General features: G+C 41.8%; 1 protein-coding gene across 3 annotated transcripts in view; it reads right to left on the bottom strand.

Annotated features, from left to right (window-relative positions):
* NAA16 (N-alpha-acetyltransferase 16, NatA auxiliary subunit) overlaps window positions 1-12,631 on the bottom strand; it is a 66,966-nt gene extending 54,335 nt beyond the window's left edge. For all 3 annotated transcript variants that reach the window (XR_002731009.1, XR_002731008.1, XM_023208906.2), the window contains exons 1-5: window positions 12,280-12,631; window positions 6,932-7,016; window positions 4,658-4,762; window positions 2,760-2,917; window positions 394-528 (exon numbers count right to left, since the gene is read on the bottom strand). Coding sequence is in view for 1 of the 3 variants with exons in the window: in XM_023208906.2 (XP_023064674.1) it covers window positions 394-528; window positions 2,760-2,917; window positions 4,658-4,762; window positions 6,932-7,016; window positions 12,280-12,333 (537 nt within the window). In the remaining 2 variants the exon portion in view is untranslated. The remainder of the gene's footprint in view (window positions 1-393; window positions 529-2,759; window positions 2,918-4,657; window positions 4,763-6,931; window positions 7,017-12,279) is intronic.
* Window positions 12,632-15,523: the final 2,892 nt, after the last annotated feature.

Here is a 15,523-nt window from a genome sequence, read left to right on the forward strand (position 1 = left end):
GTTCAAGACTGTAGTGCATAGCCACAGCACTTCTGCTTTGGCAACACAGTCAGACCCTGTCTCAAAAAAAAAGCAAAGAAAAGAAAATAGAAATTGGCCAGGCACAGTGGCTCACACCTGTAATCCCAGCACTTTGGGAGGCCGAGACAGGTGGATCACGAGGTCAGGAGTTCAAGACCAGCCTGGGCAACATGGCAAGACCTCGTCTCTTAAAAAAAAAAAAAGAGAGAGAGAGAGAAGAAAAATCCTACATTTTAACTGTTTCCAATTATGTAAAAAAGTTTTCCAGTTTTCCATAGGTCTCAAATACTTCAATTCACATTTGAGGGCAGGGACAATTAAGAAGTCAACTACTCCGTTTGTGAAGGTAGAAGAAAACATTAAAATTCTTACTTGCTGAGTTTGTCTAAATTCTTCCAACAGTTTTAAGGCCATATCATAATCTTTCAGCAAATGGTATGCAATAGCATATCCAATCCACGAAGCACGCTGTGTGGGGCGCAACTGAAGAAGCTGGTATCTTGTCTCCTAAAAAAAATACGTTTTAACTTGCTAAACATTCTCATTATTTCATTAGTTTTAAGAAAACAATCTAACCTTTAACACATTTCTAATGAACTAGATCAACAAAGATCAGTTTCAGCATAAAATAGGAGTACTTTTTATGTTTCTCACCTAAATTACTAAAGTTCTAGAATATCCTGTAATAGTCACTGTGAGGCTGTCACTGAAACATCTTTGGGGCCCATGCCTTTGGACTGCCTTATTAAATTACCTTTAAATAATGAAATTTTTTTTTTTTTTTTTGGTAACTAAACATTCTGTAAGAAGACTAAGATGGTTTTTTATTAAACTACATTTTGCTACTTACAAAACTATTATATGAATTACATGTATTTACAGTGTAAATACATTGTAATAATTGGCCAGATACAGGACAGACACAGCCAGGGGAAACACCCAAACATTTGACTATCCCTTATTTTTACTGTTGCATCTCTGTCATTCCCAAATCCTTTATTAAAGCGTAGGTCAGTATTATTTTCTCTGCCAACTCTTGGCGTTACCCGGGGCAAATGCAAAACTAATGTGTATCACCCATCCCACAATCTATCCTCTAAGTCCCAAGATTTTCTAATCTTTAATGATTTTCTCCTCCACTCCATTCAGAGGCCCACTCCCACAGCCATACCCTAGAAGTTACTGCCACCCAGAAATCATAAATTTAGGTATCTCACTCTCTACCCACAGCTCCCATGCTGCCAACACTATCATTTGGTGACATTCCTACCCTTGTTCTTTGACACCACCAGCATCTATACTTCCTGGGTCCTTCACACTTTCACCATCAGCTCTCCTTTTTTTCTTTTAGAGACAGAGTCTCCCTATGTTGCCGAGGCTGGACTAAACTCCTGACCTCAAGCAATCCTCCTACATCAGCCTCTCAAGTAGCCAGGACTAAGACATATAATACCAGGCCTAGCTCTCTTTCAACTTAATTTATTTCACAATCCACTTTAGCAACCATTGTTTGGCCAATATTCTTAATTTCTATGCCTCATTCCTAAAGATAACTGATTTTAATTCCAACCGCATCTAAGCTGCTAAGCACAGCTGAAGACAAAAATACACACTTTGAAGAGTGGTGCCATTATTATTACTAAGTTCAGCAGAGCCCTTAAAGTGGCTGCAAAAATCTAGGCATGGGGTATGAGGGCTTATATGGCAAAAATCTAGGCATGGGGTATGAGGGCAAAAGAAGTGTATAAATAATGTATTTAAAGAAAACTGTTAGAACCTAGTGGCCTCCTTCTCACAAGAAAGTAAGAGAATTCCATGTTGGACATAGTGATTCTAGGATACTAAGTGGAATAAGCACATGGAGAAGTCCAGGAGAGAGTTGAAAATGCAAATCTGAAGAGGTCTGAACTACAGAAAGACTGATTTATGGCAACCCTTCTAACATTTTTAAAATATCTACTAACCAATAATTTTTAAAAGCTATTTTTATGTTTAGGTTTCAATTATAACAGCCCTATTAGTTTACCAAATTTGTAAACATCAAACCTACAAATAATCTAGTATAGCAGCTGCACACAGATACTCCAGTTAAACTACGCATAGTGGCTCGCCAATAATCCCAGCACTTTGGGAGGCTGAGGTGGGAAAATCACTGGAGCCTAGGAGTTCAAGACTAGCCTGGGTAACACAGCAAGACCTTGTTTCTTTTTTAAAAATAATTAATGAATTAAAAATGTTTTAAAAACCAGTTTTGTTTTTGTTTTTTGAGAAAAAGTCTTGCTCTGTTGTCCACGCTGGAGTGCAGTGGCACAACCATGGCTCACTGGAGTCTCAACTCCTAGGTTCAAGGGATCCTCCTGCCTCAACCTCCTGGGTAGCTGGGACTGCAGGTGTGAACTACCATACCCAACTAATTTTCTTATTTGTAGAGACAGAGTCTGGCCTATGTTGCTCAGGCTGGTTTCTAACTCCTAACCTCAAGCGATCCTCCCACCTCAATCTCCCAAACTGCTGGGATTACAGGCATGCGCCACCGCACCCCACCAGTTATTCTTTTTTGATACTCAAGTAAAAAGTGCCATAACTATGACTGAGGAGGAAGGTCCCAAGTGACACACACCTTCTAATGAACAATCAAATCTATGTGATCTTGGCTTATGCTCACCTCATTCTGAATTCACATGCTCTTAAATTATATCTACTGTAAAGTTACATACATTTAAGAATGAAGTACTTACTCGGTAACCTTCAAGGTCTCTCATTTGGATCTGCAACAGTGAGAGATCCCTCAAAATTTGCAGGTTATCTTTATCTAATTTGAGGGCATTTCGGTAACATTTTATAGCTTCATCATATTTCTTATCAGAACGCTGCAACAGTCCATATACATGCCAACCTATTAAGTTAAGGAAACAAAGACATACACAGACACTAGAATACACTATGCTACATATCTAATATAAAACTTACATTAAGGAAATGGTATTTTGCCTGGGACTTGTTTCAGAATGATCTGGGGTCTGGGAAAGGGGAATAGTGAGGGGAAGTTAAAGACGAAACCAGATCAGGCTTGGTTGGTAACTGTCAAATTGTTGAAGCTGGGTAATGGCCTCATGGGGAGGGGGTCATTATTCTGTTCTACTTGTGTACATGTTTGATATTTTCTGTAATATTTTAAGTAACCTTAAAGAATTCTTGGCAAAAATTCTTCACATTTTCTACCCTCTATCCCATCACTTTCCTACCCCAGCAACCTCAACATTCACCTATTCTTCATCATAATGTCTTGAAACAGAATATATACAAAAACTGCAACTACCGTTTGAAACAAATTTACAGTCAACCAATTCTAAAGTAACGTGTAACTATCACCTAATTCCCTAGTTTATATTAAAGGCCACAAAAAATAAGTTTTATTTCTTATAAATTAAAGTCTTAGCATATCTTGGAGTCAAAAGCCCCACAAAACTATCATACTTACATGCCCTTCTCTTCACTCTGGGGTAAGCACTGGGATAAAGAAATAAGCATTTAGTAATTTGAGAAAACCCTACGCTAAATATGTGAAAACACTACTGAGATTATTTGTGTTCAATACCAGTACGTGGCTAAGTGAATTAAATGTAACAAATTAAAATGCAAGGGCAATATGTGAAAAAAAAATGCAGATAAACATATAGATAAGCAAAACAAATGAAAGTTAATTTCAATGATCCATCCTTTAAAAAAAAAATTTCTTTTGGCCGGGCATGGTGGCTCATGCCTGTAATCCCGGCACTTCGGGAGGCCGAGGAGGGTGGATCACCTGAGGTCAGGAGTTCGAGACCAGCCTGACCAACATGGCGAAACCCCATCTCTACTAAAAATACAACAAGTAGCTGGGCATGGTGGTACACACCTGTAGTCCCAGCTACTTGGGAGGCTGAGGTTGGAGAATCGCTTGAACCCAGCAGGCAGAAGTTGCAGTGAGCCAAGATCATGCCACTGCGCTCTAGCCTGGGTAACAGAGTGAGACTCCTTCCCCAACCAAAAAAAAAAAATTTTCTTTTTTACACACTGGGATATTGCCCAAAGAAAAACACAATTATAAAGATCAAATTAAGTAACAGCTATGTCTCCGTGTTAACAGAAACCAAGCTGAAGAACCAATATCATACTTAATATTAAGTAAAATGTTTTAAAATAAGTTTTTCTTCTAAAATGTCTAGAAGAAAGTTTAAGACACACAAATTTTAACATACGATTAACTAAAAGTCAGTATTTGGAATAATAGGAAAGTATCATCCAGTTAATTATGTTTAAGAAAAAAATGGGTTTCAAGTCACATACAATTATCAAAGTAACTTTTCTCCAACACTAAGCACAACAGAAGTAAACACATTTTATAGAGATTTCCTTTAAAATACTCCAATAAAAAAACACAGGGTAGGGAACAAATGAAACTAATATTGGAGGAGGGGCACAAGCAAAAACGAAACTAATATTACAAAATGTTGATAATGATTATAGTTGAGTAATGGATACACAGAGTTCATTAAATTCTCTCTTCTACGTACGTTTGGAATTTTCATAGTACAAATTTAATTTGAATTAGGAAAAAACTAGTTAAAACAAACTATTTACTGCAAAAGGATACAGACATGACTCTTGACATCATTACGAAGTCCTTTACGAACAAATTCATAAGCTTCTTCTTTTTTTCCTAAACAGTTCAGTGTTAATCCTTTCATAGCCAAAGTCTCTGAAAAATAATTTTTAAACTCTATTTACAAACGACAGAAAATGATTATCTTAATAGTACTTTAATAGTTGAGATCTGAAGGATTACTACGGCTCCAATTCATCTTTTTAATCTCACAGTCTGAACTTCCCTCTAAGTAGAAAAAATAAAACTACATTTAAATAGCTACTTAAAGCTTAGCAGCCGAAGTCCTTCTCTGAAATTCCATAGTTTCAGAGTTGCTAAAATGGTTTCTGCCCTTCACAAGACTCTGTAAAAGTGGTTGATATTATTCTGCTGAAATTTTTTTTTTTTTTTTGAGATGGAGTCTGGCTCTGTCGCCCAGGCTGGAGTGCAGTGGCCGGATCTCAGCTCACTGCAAGCTCCACCTCCCGGGTTTAGGCCATTCTCCTGCCTCAGCCTCCCGAGTAGCTGGGACTACAGGCGCCCCACCTCGCCCGGCTAGTTTTTTGTATTTTTTTAGTAGAGACGGGGTTTCACCATGTTAGCCAGGATGGTCTCGATCTCCTGACCTCGTGATCTGCCCGCCTCGGCCTCCCAAAGTGCTGGGATTACAGGCTTGAGCCACCGCGCCTGGCCTCTCTGCTGAAAAAATTAACAAAGCAGGCCAGGCGCAATGGCTCACACCTATAATCCCAGCACTTTGGGAGGCTCAGGCGGGTGGATCACCTGAGGTCAGGAGTTCGAGACTGGCCTGGCCAACATAGCAAAACCCCGTCTCTAAAAAAATTAGCCAGGCATGGTGGCGCACGCCTGTAATCCTAGCTACTGGGGAGGATGAGGCAGGAGAATTGCTTGAACCCAGGAGGCAGAGGTTGCAGTGAGTCAATACTGTGCTACTGCACTCCAGCGTGGGCGACAAGAGTGAGACTCTGTCTAAAAAAAATAAAATAAAATAAAAATAAAAATTAACAAAGCAGACATGAGTCTTACAGACTTAGATCTACCATAGCAGTTCCACAGCTCTTAGCTAAGGTCAATTCTAATCAATCTGATTTACAACCACACAAAAACACTCAATCTACCTTAATAAAGACATATACATAATTTAAACCTCACTTTATTCAATTTTGGAACAGACTTCATTTTTGATAGCAAGTTTGTTCCAACAAATTCCACTTAGGCTAATTATATCAGTTCACATTTCAAGACCACAACACTGGATGATGGTAGTGGCAACAAAAAATATGTAAGGAAGTTAATAAAAGATGGTTCAGAATGAAATAATTCTCTGAATTATCCACAAGAAGGGAATTACGCAAGAAGAATGATTTTCAAACTGATTTCTGCAGACTATGATATTCAGAACATGGTGATCCTGTGGTCCAAACCCCTCTCCAACACCTTTTATCTGTTTCACATATTGAACTTTCCCACAGGCTCCATTTGGACAAAGGTTCCACAGCTAAAGAGCTTGAAAACAAGCGTTAGAATTAATTCTATGAAATGAAGATTTCTTTCCAATTCCTTCAAAGAATCTTTTAAATGGTGTTAGAAAAGTGAGCAAGGTCAATCTATTTTCCCAATAAGATGATCTCAACCATTACCCAAGTCTGATACTGAGTAACCACAACCAGCATTGCTATGCTACAGGATCGTAACTTTCATGTCTATCCTGCTCCATCCTTCTAACACTGGCTATTACTGAAAAAGGATACAACAAGAAAATACAAACTTCATTAACACCAGTGTTAGAAAAACAACTCAAAATATGCAATCTAATGGTAAATTAGCAATATCATATGTAAATGTCAGCACATACTAAAAAAAAAACACATCTACCAAAGAATAAAGTGCGGGTGACCATATCTCATACTTCTATATTGCAAATTTTGTCCTAAATTAAACACAGGAAACCAAGGTATAAACTTAAAATTCTATTCAAAGTAATAAAGGAAATCAGGTCCACAAACATATTGATACATACTTTCTCCAATTTTTCCCCAATAGATAAACCAACCATCCTAATCTTATCCTTAAGTACATATACTTAAAGATAATACCGGTAATCTAGAAGACTCATATAAAGCATTAAAAAAATGCTGAACATTTGTGCGCTCTAATAGAGAATGGCAAGGCCTTGGAATCTGGGAAATATTCTTCTTTCACTGTTAATCGCTGGTTTTAGAATTTGATTTCCCTAAAGCAATCTCTCACATGAGACAATACCTCCATGTTCAGCAAATTTTGGGTTCGACAGAATCATCTTGCAAAACTTGAGGCCATTTTTGTACTGCTTCTGTTCATAACATTTCTGTAAAGAAATATGAACAAAAGTTATTTTATCAAATGAATACACAACGGGGCAACTTTTCACGGCATCATATATTCTAAATTCAAGATCCAAAATTAGGTCTAAAACGTGATGGAAAGGATATCACTTACAAACATGCAGTGTACTTTTGTTACCTATTCTTGTCAAATTGTTCTAAAATCTACCTATTTTCATTTTTATAAAAGACCACGAAAAAAAACACATTTAAAAAACAGGAAATTTGGCTGAGCAAGGTGGCTCACGCCTGTAATCCCAGCACTTTGGGAGGCCAAAGTGGGTGCATCGCTTGAGCGCTGGAGTTCAAGACCAACCTGGCCAACATGGTGAAACCCTGTCTCTACTAAAAATACAAAAATCAGCTGGGCATGGTGGCATGCACCTGTAATCCCAGCTACTCAGGAGGCTGAGGCAGTAGAATTGCTTGCACACGGGAGGCAGAGGTTGCAGTGAGCAGAGATCACGCCACTGCACTCCAGCCTGGGCGACACGACGAGACTCTGTCTCAAAAAAAAAAAAATTACAAAAATTAGCCAGACGTGGCGGCGCATGCCTGCAATCCCAGCAACTTGGGTGGCTGAGGCAGGAGAATTGCTTGAACTCAGGAGCTGGAGACTGCAGTGAGCCTAGATCGTGCCACTGTACTCCAGCCTGGGCAACTGAGTGAGACCCTGTCTCAAAACAACCAGAAAAAAATGGCAATTCAATCAATACTGCCACAGAGTTTTTTTAATTTTGTTTCCCTTTTCTAGTACACAGAATTTTTTAATTTGAAATAATTCCAATGCTTTGGGAGGCCAAGGCAAAAGGACTGCTTGAGCCCAGGAGTTCAACACCAGCCTGGGGAACAAAGCAAGACCTCATCTCTACAAACAAATTAAAAATTACTCAGGCACAGTGGTGCACATCTGTGGTCCTACTACTTGGGAGGCTGAGATGGGAGGATCACTTGAGCCCTTGAGGTTGAGGTTGCAACAAGGCATGATTGTGCCACTGCACTTAGTCTGGACAGCAGAGCAAGACACTGTCTCAAAAAAAACATTTAAGCAAAAACGTGGCAACAGAAAAATACCAGAAACTGCACTAAAAGCCTCTGCTACTGCAAGAATGAAACCAAAGTGCGGGCATACGTGCATGCACACACACGCACGTACAAATACTACCACTTATTGAGCAGCTATTATATGTCTGTATAAAATTTGTAATCTCTTAATACCAATTATTTAAGGTAGGTGTCATTACTTCCACTTCAGAGATGTGGAAACTGAAACTCCAGAGTTCAAAAACTTGTTTATAAGTGGCTCAGCTGAGCTGCAAATTCTGGTCTTACTCCAAAGACCATCATTAGTCCAATGCAAGGATAAGCAATATCTTTATTCCTGAATGCCACCAGCCAGGGTACGCAATTAACATCTCTCCCTGGCAGTCACTGATGCGGAGAACACCCCATTGCTTTCTCCTCTTCCCTGGCTTAAGTTGTTCAGTCACACTGGGTGTTACATTACTCAACATGCCAAGCTTATCCCCACCTCAGGCCTCCTACACTTGTGTTCCTTACGCCTGAAATGCTTTCCTAGATCTTCCCATGGATGGTTCCTCATTATCATCTAAGTCTCACATGTCCCCTACTTGCCCACTTTATCAAATACTCCCATCCTCCTTCCTTCCCCAACATACTCTCTACTATATTACTCTATTTTCCACACAGTGCTATCATTTCCTGAAATCTTATTTTGCTATTATTTAGTGTCTGTCTTCCCCACCATCATATAATGGATCCTTAGAACAATGATCTCACCTACCTTTATTTATTTTTTAGAGACAGTCTTGCTCTGTTGCCCAGGCTGGTGTGCAGAGACACAATCACCATAACCTCAAACTGCGAGCTCAAGTGATCCTCCCACTTCAGCCTCCTGAGTGGGTAGGAAGGACTACAGGTGTGTGCCATCACGCCTGGCTAAATTTTTTTTTTTTTCTTGGTAGAGATGAAGTCTCGCTATGTTGTTATGTTGTTCTTTTGTTCCTGGGCTCAAGTGATCCTAGCTCTCACCTCAGCCTCCCAAAGTGCTGGGATTACAGGCGTGAGCCACTGCGCCAGCCTCAGCCTATTTTAAGTACTGCTGCATTGCCATGGCTAAACAAATAAGAAACTGCTCCATAAATACAGCCTACTAAGTTCAAAGCAAAATGCCACTAGCAATAGATGAGACCGTTATTAAGCCCTGCAGCAGGGGCTGGATGTGGAAGGAATCAGAAAGGTCTTCACAGAAAAAAAGTTTATATTGAGGCCTCTTGACAGCCTCTGGGGAAGGGAACTAGGTGGTTCTGGGATAAGGATAGGAGAGAAACCTAAATTTTGAACGATGTGAATATACTGCCTATTCCAAAAATATTTTAAAATAAAAAATAACAATCTGAGTTTGACTACAAGAGTCTGTCTCACACATATAAGAAAAGAACAAGTGGAAGGAACTACTGAGAAAAACAAAGAGAAATACTAGTTTTTCTAACTTACCAAGTGATCTGAAAATAATAACCATACTGCCAATAACAGTAATAATAGTTAACACCTACTGGAAGCATTTACTACACGTCCAGACATTGTTCTTATTTTTTTCCTTCATCCCATGACAGCTTATTTACTCTTTATTTAAATCCCAGGAAAGCCTAGGAGATGCAATGATATCCCCATTTAGATAGAGAAACTGAGGCACAGTTACACAGTTTATGTAACTATTAAGTGCCAAAGCCACAACTCTTAACCAGGTAGTCTGGCCCCAGAGTCCAAGCACTCAGGTAAAGAAGACAAGTCTACCTGTAATCTCAGCCACTCAGGAGGCTGAGACATGAGCATCACTTGAATCTGGGAGGCAGAGGTTGCAGTGAGCTGAGATCTTGCCACTGCACTCCAGCCTGAGCGACAGAGCGATACGCTCTTGCAAAAAAAAAAAAAAAAAAAAAGACAAATCTACATTCACTCAGCAACCATTATATATACTAAGTAGAAACGATAGATTCTAGTCTCAATTTTGCTAATACTCAGACGGAGAACCTTAGCCACTTGGTCATTTACCATCCTTACGTTTCTCTCTTCCTAAAACAGGGCATGGAATAGCTCCAAAATTCAACGAACTGCAATGCTAATCAATATCCAGTCTGGGGAATAAGACATACAGATATAAGCCATGTGGAACATGTAAAAAAAAAAAAAAAAACCAGCTGGTCAGTTTGTGTGGATGTGTTTAAGTTTTTTCAATAGAAAATTTTTACTGTTGGTGGCAAAGCACTTTAACCCACTAAACTTTAAAGATAATTTTATTATAGAGATTTCTGTTTGCTATGGAATTTGTTGTAGCCAAATTTTACCCACATTTATTGCAATTGTGAAATGATAAAATCACCCAATTATGCAGAATCCTCCTAAATTCATGCAACCTTGTCAGAAACATTACATACTTAGATTTAAAAATATTTAGCTTGGCTGGGCACAGTAGCTCACATCTGTAATCCCAGCAATTTGGGAGGCTGAAGTGGGATGATCGCTTGAAGCCAGGAGTTTGACGGTAGCCTGGCCAACAAACCGAGACTTCCATCCCAAAATAATTGATTTTTTTTAGTGGTTACCATTTCCCAATTTATCTGGGGATAAACTTTACCTTTTTTGTATTTGAGAATAATAAGTAATGTAACGTTTTCCTTATGACACTGATCTATGATTTGAACTACAAAAAATTCATATAGAGAGAAAAGAAGTGCTGTCATCTTTAAGGTATGATGCCAAATGTCCTGAAATCCAACTAGCGATTTATAAATGATATTCTCAATGTTTCAGATTCCAGGGTCAAAAAAAAATTAAAAATAAAAATAAGTAAGTTACTTCTCCAATTCCATGCTGTGTAAAATAAAAGGGCATGAGAAAAAGTAAAAACTAAAAAATACAAAGCCCAATGAAGCAACCTGCCACATGCGTTAATTACTCATATTTTTAATGTTCTCACACTTCTCTCTTATTGGTTCAAAACTAAGCACCATATAATGTTTAAAATTTTTCTCCCACCTACTATGTATCTTAACATTCTGAAGAGTAAGTGTGAAGTTTCTATCGGCTTGAAACAGAACAGCTACTATGAATTATCCGCCGCTGTTAATACTTAATATTACTCTAAAATCAGTATTTTACTTATAGTAAAGTTAAGCAACAACTAACAGCCATATAGCCAACTCAGCTTTCAATAAATTCACCTTTAAACCTAAGTGCATGTTTAGCAAATGAAACATTTTTTCCGGTGAAAAGATCAACTAGAAAGGACAGTTACCTACTAACAATATTAGTTTAAAACCTAGGGTAGCCAGAGGATACTGAGGAAAGCAAAGGCATGCTGCCTCTTCTTGGAAGAACAGAACCTGGAAAGCCACCAGGGACGCTGGCACACAGCCCACAGAAAACTGCCCACCCGGCTTCGCAGCGGTCATCACTACGGGGCCATTATTCAGGCTTCTGCTCCACAATAAAGTAAAAACGCTCCCCTTAAATGCAAAACTAGCCAGTCCACGCGGCTTTAATTACTCAAGCAAGGCCTGTGCGACTAGAAAGGAAAGAGCTGTGTTGAAGTTGGTGACAACTCAGAAAAGCACTTCAAGTCAACTATTCACTTCCAAAGAGGTACATTATAAACAGGCAAACTTTTTCCCAACGGGAGGTGGTGCCAAGCTTGGCTTCCTAGAGTTGCCGGTTTTATTTCCTCGTAACCAGGAAAAATTCCACCATCGCATCGATCCCGCTTTAACAGGTATGCGGGTGCGCTGTGCAATCGAATTAAACACAAAGCAGAGAATGCAGAACGCAAAACACCTCACCAAGGGGAGACTGGCAAAATAAACCAACCAGGGAAGATCCCTGAGGGACTGCTGCGAGCCCGGCGCGGCAGAGAGCACGGCAGCCACTACTGGCCGAGGAGGCTGTGCCCAGGCACTGCGGAGGGCGGCGTGAAGTTTCTGGAAAGAGCGCGGCAGGGGTGAGGTGAGCCGCCGCAGACCGAGGAAAGGAAGCGCGCGGAGGAGCGGCTCGGCCGCCCCCGGGGCCGGTCGGAGCGGGAAAGTGGGGTCCCGCGAGCTCCGAGGTAAACAAAGAGCGGTGGGCAGCGGAGGCCAAGCCCGGCCCGCGCCGGCCGCCGCCAGACCGCTTGCCCTTAAGGCCCGAGGACCCAGAGACTCGGGAGCGGCAGTGCGGCCTACGGCCACTCACCAAGATGCGTTTGAAGAGGTTGCTCTCCTTGGGCGGCAGCAGCACGTTCGGCATCGTGGCCGGCGGGGAGGCTAGGTGCCCGGGCGCTCCGTTTCGCGGGGGTGGGCACCGGTACGAACCGCTGCTGAGAGTCGGGCTGCGGGCGATGGATTAGCTCATTGGCCTACAGTTGCAGTTGGGCAGCCTGCCTGTTCGGCACCGTGGCAATGGAGAAGGAAGGCGGTCTGAACAGAACACGCTTTCGCCGGGCTCCGCTTTTTGGCCAGCGGCAGCGGCGGTTCCCGCGCGCTGCAAGATGGCAGCCAGGGTCCGCCTCCCGAGCCCGACCCCGTGCGCGTGCGCGGAGCGCCCTGCGGCGTGGGGCTGCGGGTGACTACGGGGGCGTGGCGGGGACCAACTGCGTGGATTTGCCTTGGGCTGCGGCTCCCCTCGCCGCAATCTCGGCGCCCCCTGGGGCTCAGGCGAGCTGTCACCAAAACCTTGGAGTCCCATGGGGTGGTGAGTCACCACCCTCATTCTCCATTGCTCCGATGCATCAGAGCCCCTCATAAGACTCCTACTTATTGTCTGCTTCTCCTTGCAATAAAGTAATAATAAATAAAAATGAGAATTTTCTTTAAGTAGAAAAGAGAAGACACTGACTTGTATTGCACTCCGGATAAGCTTGTGGCCCAAGATAATGTTAGTTATGACTCTGAAGAGTCAGTTTTTTGCATTTAGGAATTTGAGTGTCCGACGCAAAGTAGACTTTTGATGTAAGATGAACTTGTTTTCCTTCCTTTTCCTCCTTGATTCAGACTCTAAGGAGAAGCCTTCTCTTTTCAGTGCAAACCAAACAAATATTTACAAGCTTTGTTTTTGTTTGGTTGGTTGGTTTTGAGATGGAGTATCGCTCTTGTCGCCCAGGCTGGAGTGCAGTGGCGCCATCTCGACTCACTGCAACCTCTGCCTCCCGGATTCAAAGATTCTCCTGCCTCAGCCTCCCAAGTGGCTGGAATTACAGGCATGCGCCACCGCGCCCGGCTAATTTTATATTTTTAGTAGAGACAGGGTTTCACTATGTTGGCCAGAATGGTCTTGATCTCTTGACATCGTGATCTGCCTGCCTCAACCTGCCAAAGTGCTGGGATTACAGGTGTGAGCCACCACGCCCGGCCGGAATTACGGTTTTGTAAGGCCACTGGTCTTCTGAGACCTGAGACCAGAGAAACCTACCCTTTCTCTTCAGTTGGTTCCCCTTCCTACAAGCCATATAATAATGGGAGAAACAGGCTTCAAATCCGGGATCTTCCAACTCTGGGGTACTTTCTACAACAAATAAAAGGCAGCATATTGATGGTAATGTGTGAGTCTGGAAAGATACAAGGGTGGCAAGAATAAACCATACATACAGTGTAGGGTTAGTATTAAGGTGTGTGCAAACATTAGGTACATAAGCTTATTTATACATGTGCTGAATTTTAATGAGTGCATATTTCTGAGACTATAAAGTAATTGATGAGTAACTGCATTCAGTGGGCTGTAATCAGACCTGGGCTGCCCTTTTTTATTTTCTTTTTTGATACAGTGTTTCGCTCTTGTTGCCCAAGCTGGAGTGCAATGACTCCATCTCAGCTTGCTGCAACCTCCACCTCCCAAGTTCAAGCAATTCTCCTGCCTCAGCCTCCCAAGTAGCAGGGATTACAGGCATGCACCATCACACCCAGCTAATTGTGTATTTTTAGTAGAGATGCGGTTTCTCCATGTTGGTCAGGCTGGTCTCAATCTCCCGACCTCAGGTGATCTGCCCACCTCGGCCTTCCAAAGTCCTGGGATTACAGGCGTGAGCCACCATGCCTGCCTATTTGATATTCCTTCTCTCTAGCCTAAGTTGGTTGGAGATGAAAGAAAGAATCATAGGAGTCTTTTTTTTTTTTTTTTTCAATCTCCTGTGTTTCACACAGCATCATAGGAGTCTTTTAAAATAGGGAAAGTACTGTCATTAAAATTGGGGGTCCACAGCAATCCCATTGCTGGGTATATACCCAAAGGAATATAAATCGTTCTACCATAAAGACACATGCACAGACGGCCAGGCGCAGTGACTCACCTGTAATCCCAGCACTTAGGGAGGCTGAGGCGGGTGGATCACCCTGAGCTCAGGAGTTGGAGACCAGTCAGGGCAACATGACAAACGCACACACACACACACACCACTAGCTGGGCATGGTGGCAAGTGCCTATAGTCCCAGCTACTTGGGATGCTGAGGTAGTAGGATCAGTTGAGCCTGGGAGTCAGGTTGCAGCGAGCCAAGATGATGCCACTGCACTCCAGCCTGGGCAACAGAGTGAGACCCCTGCCTCAAAAAAAAAAAAAAAAAAAGACTCATGCATGTGTATGTTCATCATAGCACTATTCACAATAGCAAAGACATGGAAGTAACCTAGATGCCCATCAGTGGTGGACTGGATAAAGAAAATGTGGTACATATACACCATGGAATACTACAGAGCCACAAAAAAGAGTGAGACCATGTCCTTTGCAGCAACACAGATAGAGCTGGAGGCCATTATCCAAAATGAATTAATGCAGGAACAGAAAATCAAATACCATATGTTTTCACTTATAGGTGGAATTATAAACACTGAGTACCCATGGACACAAAGAAGGGAACAATAGACACTGAGGCCTACTTGAGAGTGGAGAGTAGGAGGAGGGCGAAGATGAAAAACCTGCCTATAGGGTATTATGCTGATTACCTGGGGGACAAGGCTATCTGTACACCAAACCCCCACAGCATGCAATTTACCCCTGTAACAAACCTGCACATGTACCCCTTGAGCCTAAAATTAAAAATTGAAAGAAAAAAATAAAATAAAAGTGAGGGTCCAAGGGCCTATGTGTACTCTGCAGAGCTCCCAAGCTGCCCAAGCTGTTAGGAAGTAGGCAAGTATAGCTGCTTTGGGAGCTTGCCTGAGTTGCACCTGAACTCGTGGCAGTCTCCCACCCACAGAACTGAGCAGGCACACAGAAGTGCCCCCTCTCAGCACCCTCATACGCAACCACTGCCACAATTCTACCCACAGTTTGCTTACCACAGCATTACTAATTCCTGAAAACCCTTTGGCTCCCAATTTATCTATATTGTCATTTATCTACATCATCAGAAGTAAAGGGTTACTCATGGGAAGAGCCAGACCTTCAGTGCTTCAGTCAGGCCCTCACTTGACCCTCATAGGACATCGACTTTTCTAGACCTATTTC

Source organism: Piliocolobus tephrosceles, chromosome X (assembly GCF_002776525.5).
Source record: "Piliocolobus tephrosceles isolate RC106 chromosome X, ASM277652v3, whole genome shotgun sequence".
NCBI classification, from domain to species: Eukaryota; Metazoa; Chordata; class Mammalia; order Primates; family Cercopithecidae; genus Piliocolobus; species Piliocolobus tephrosceles.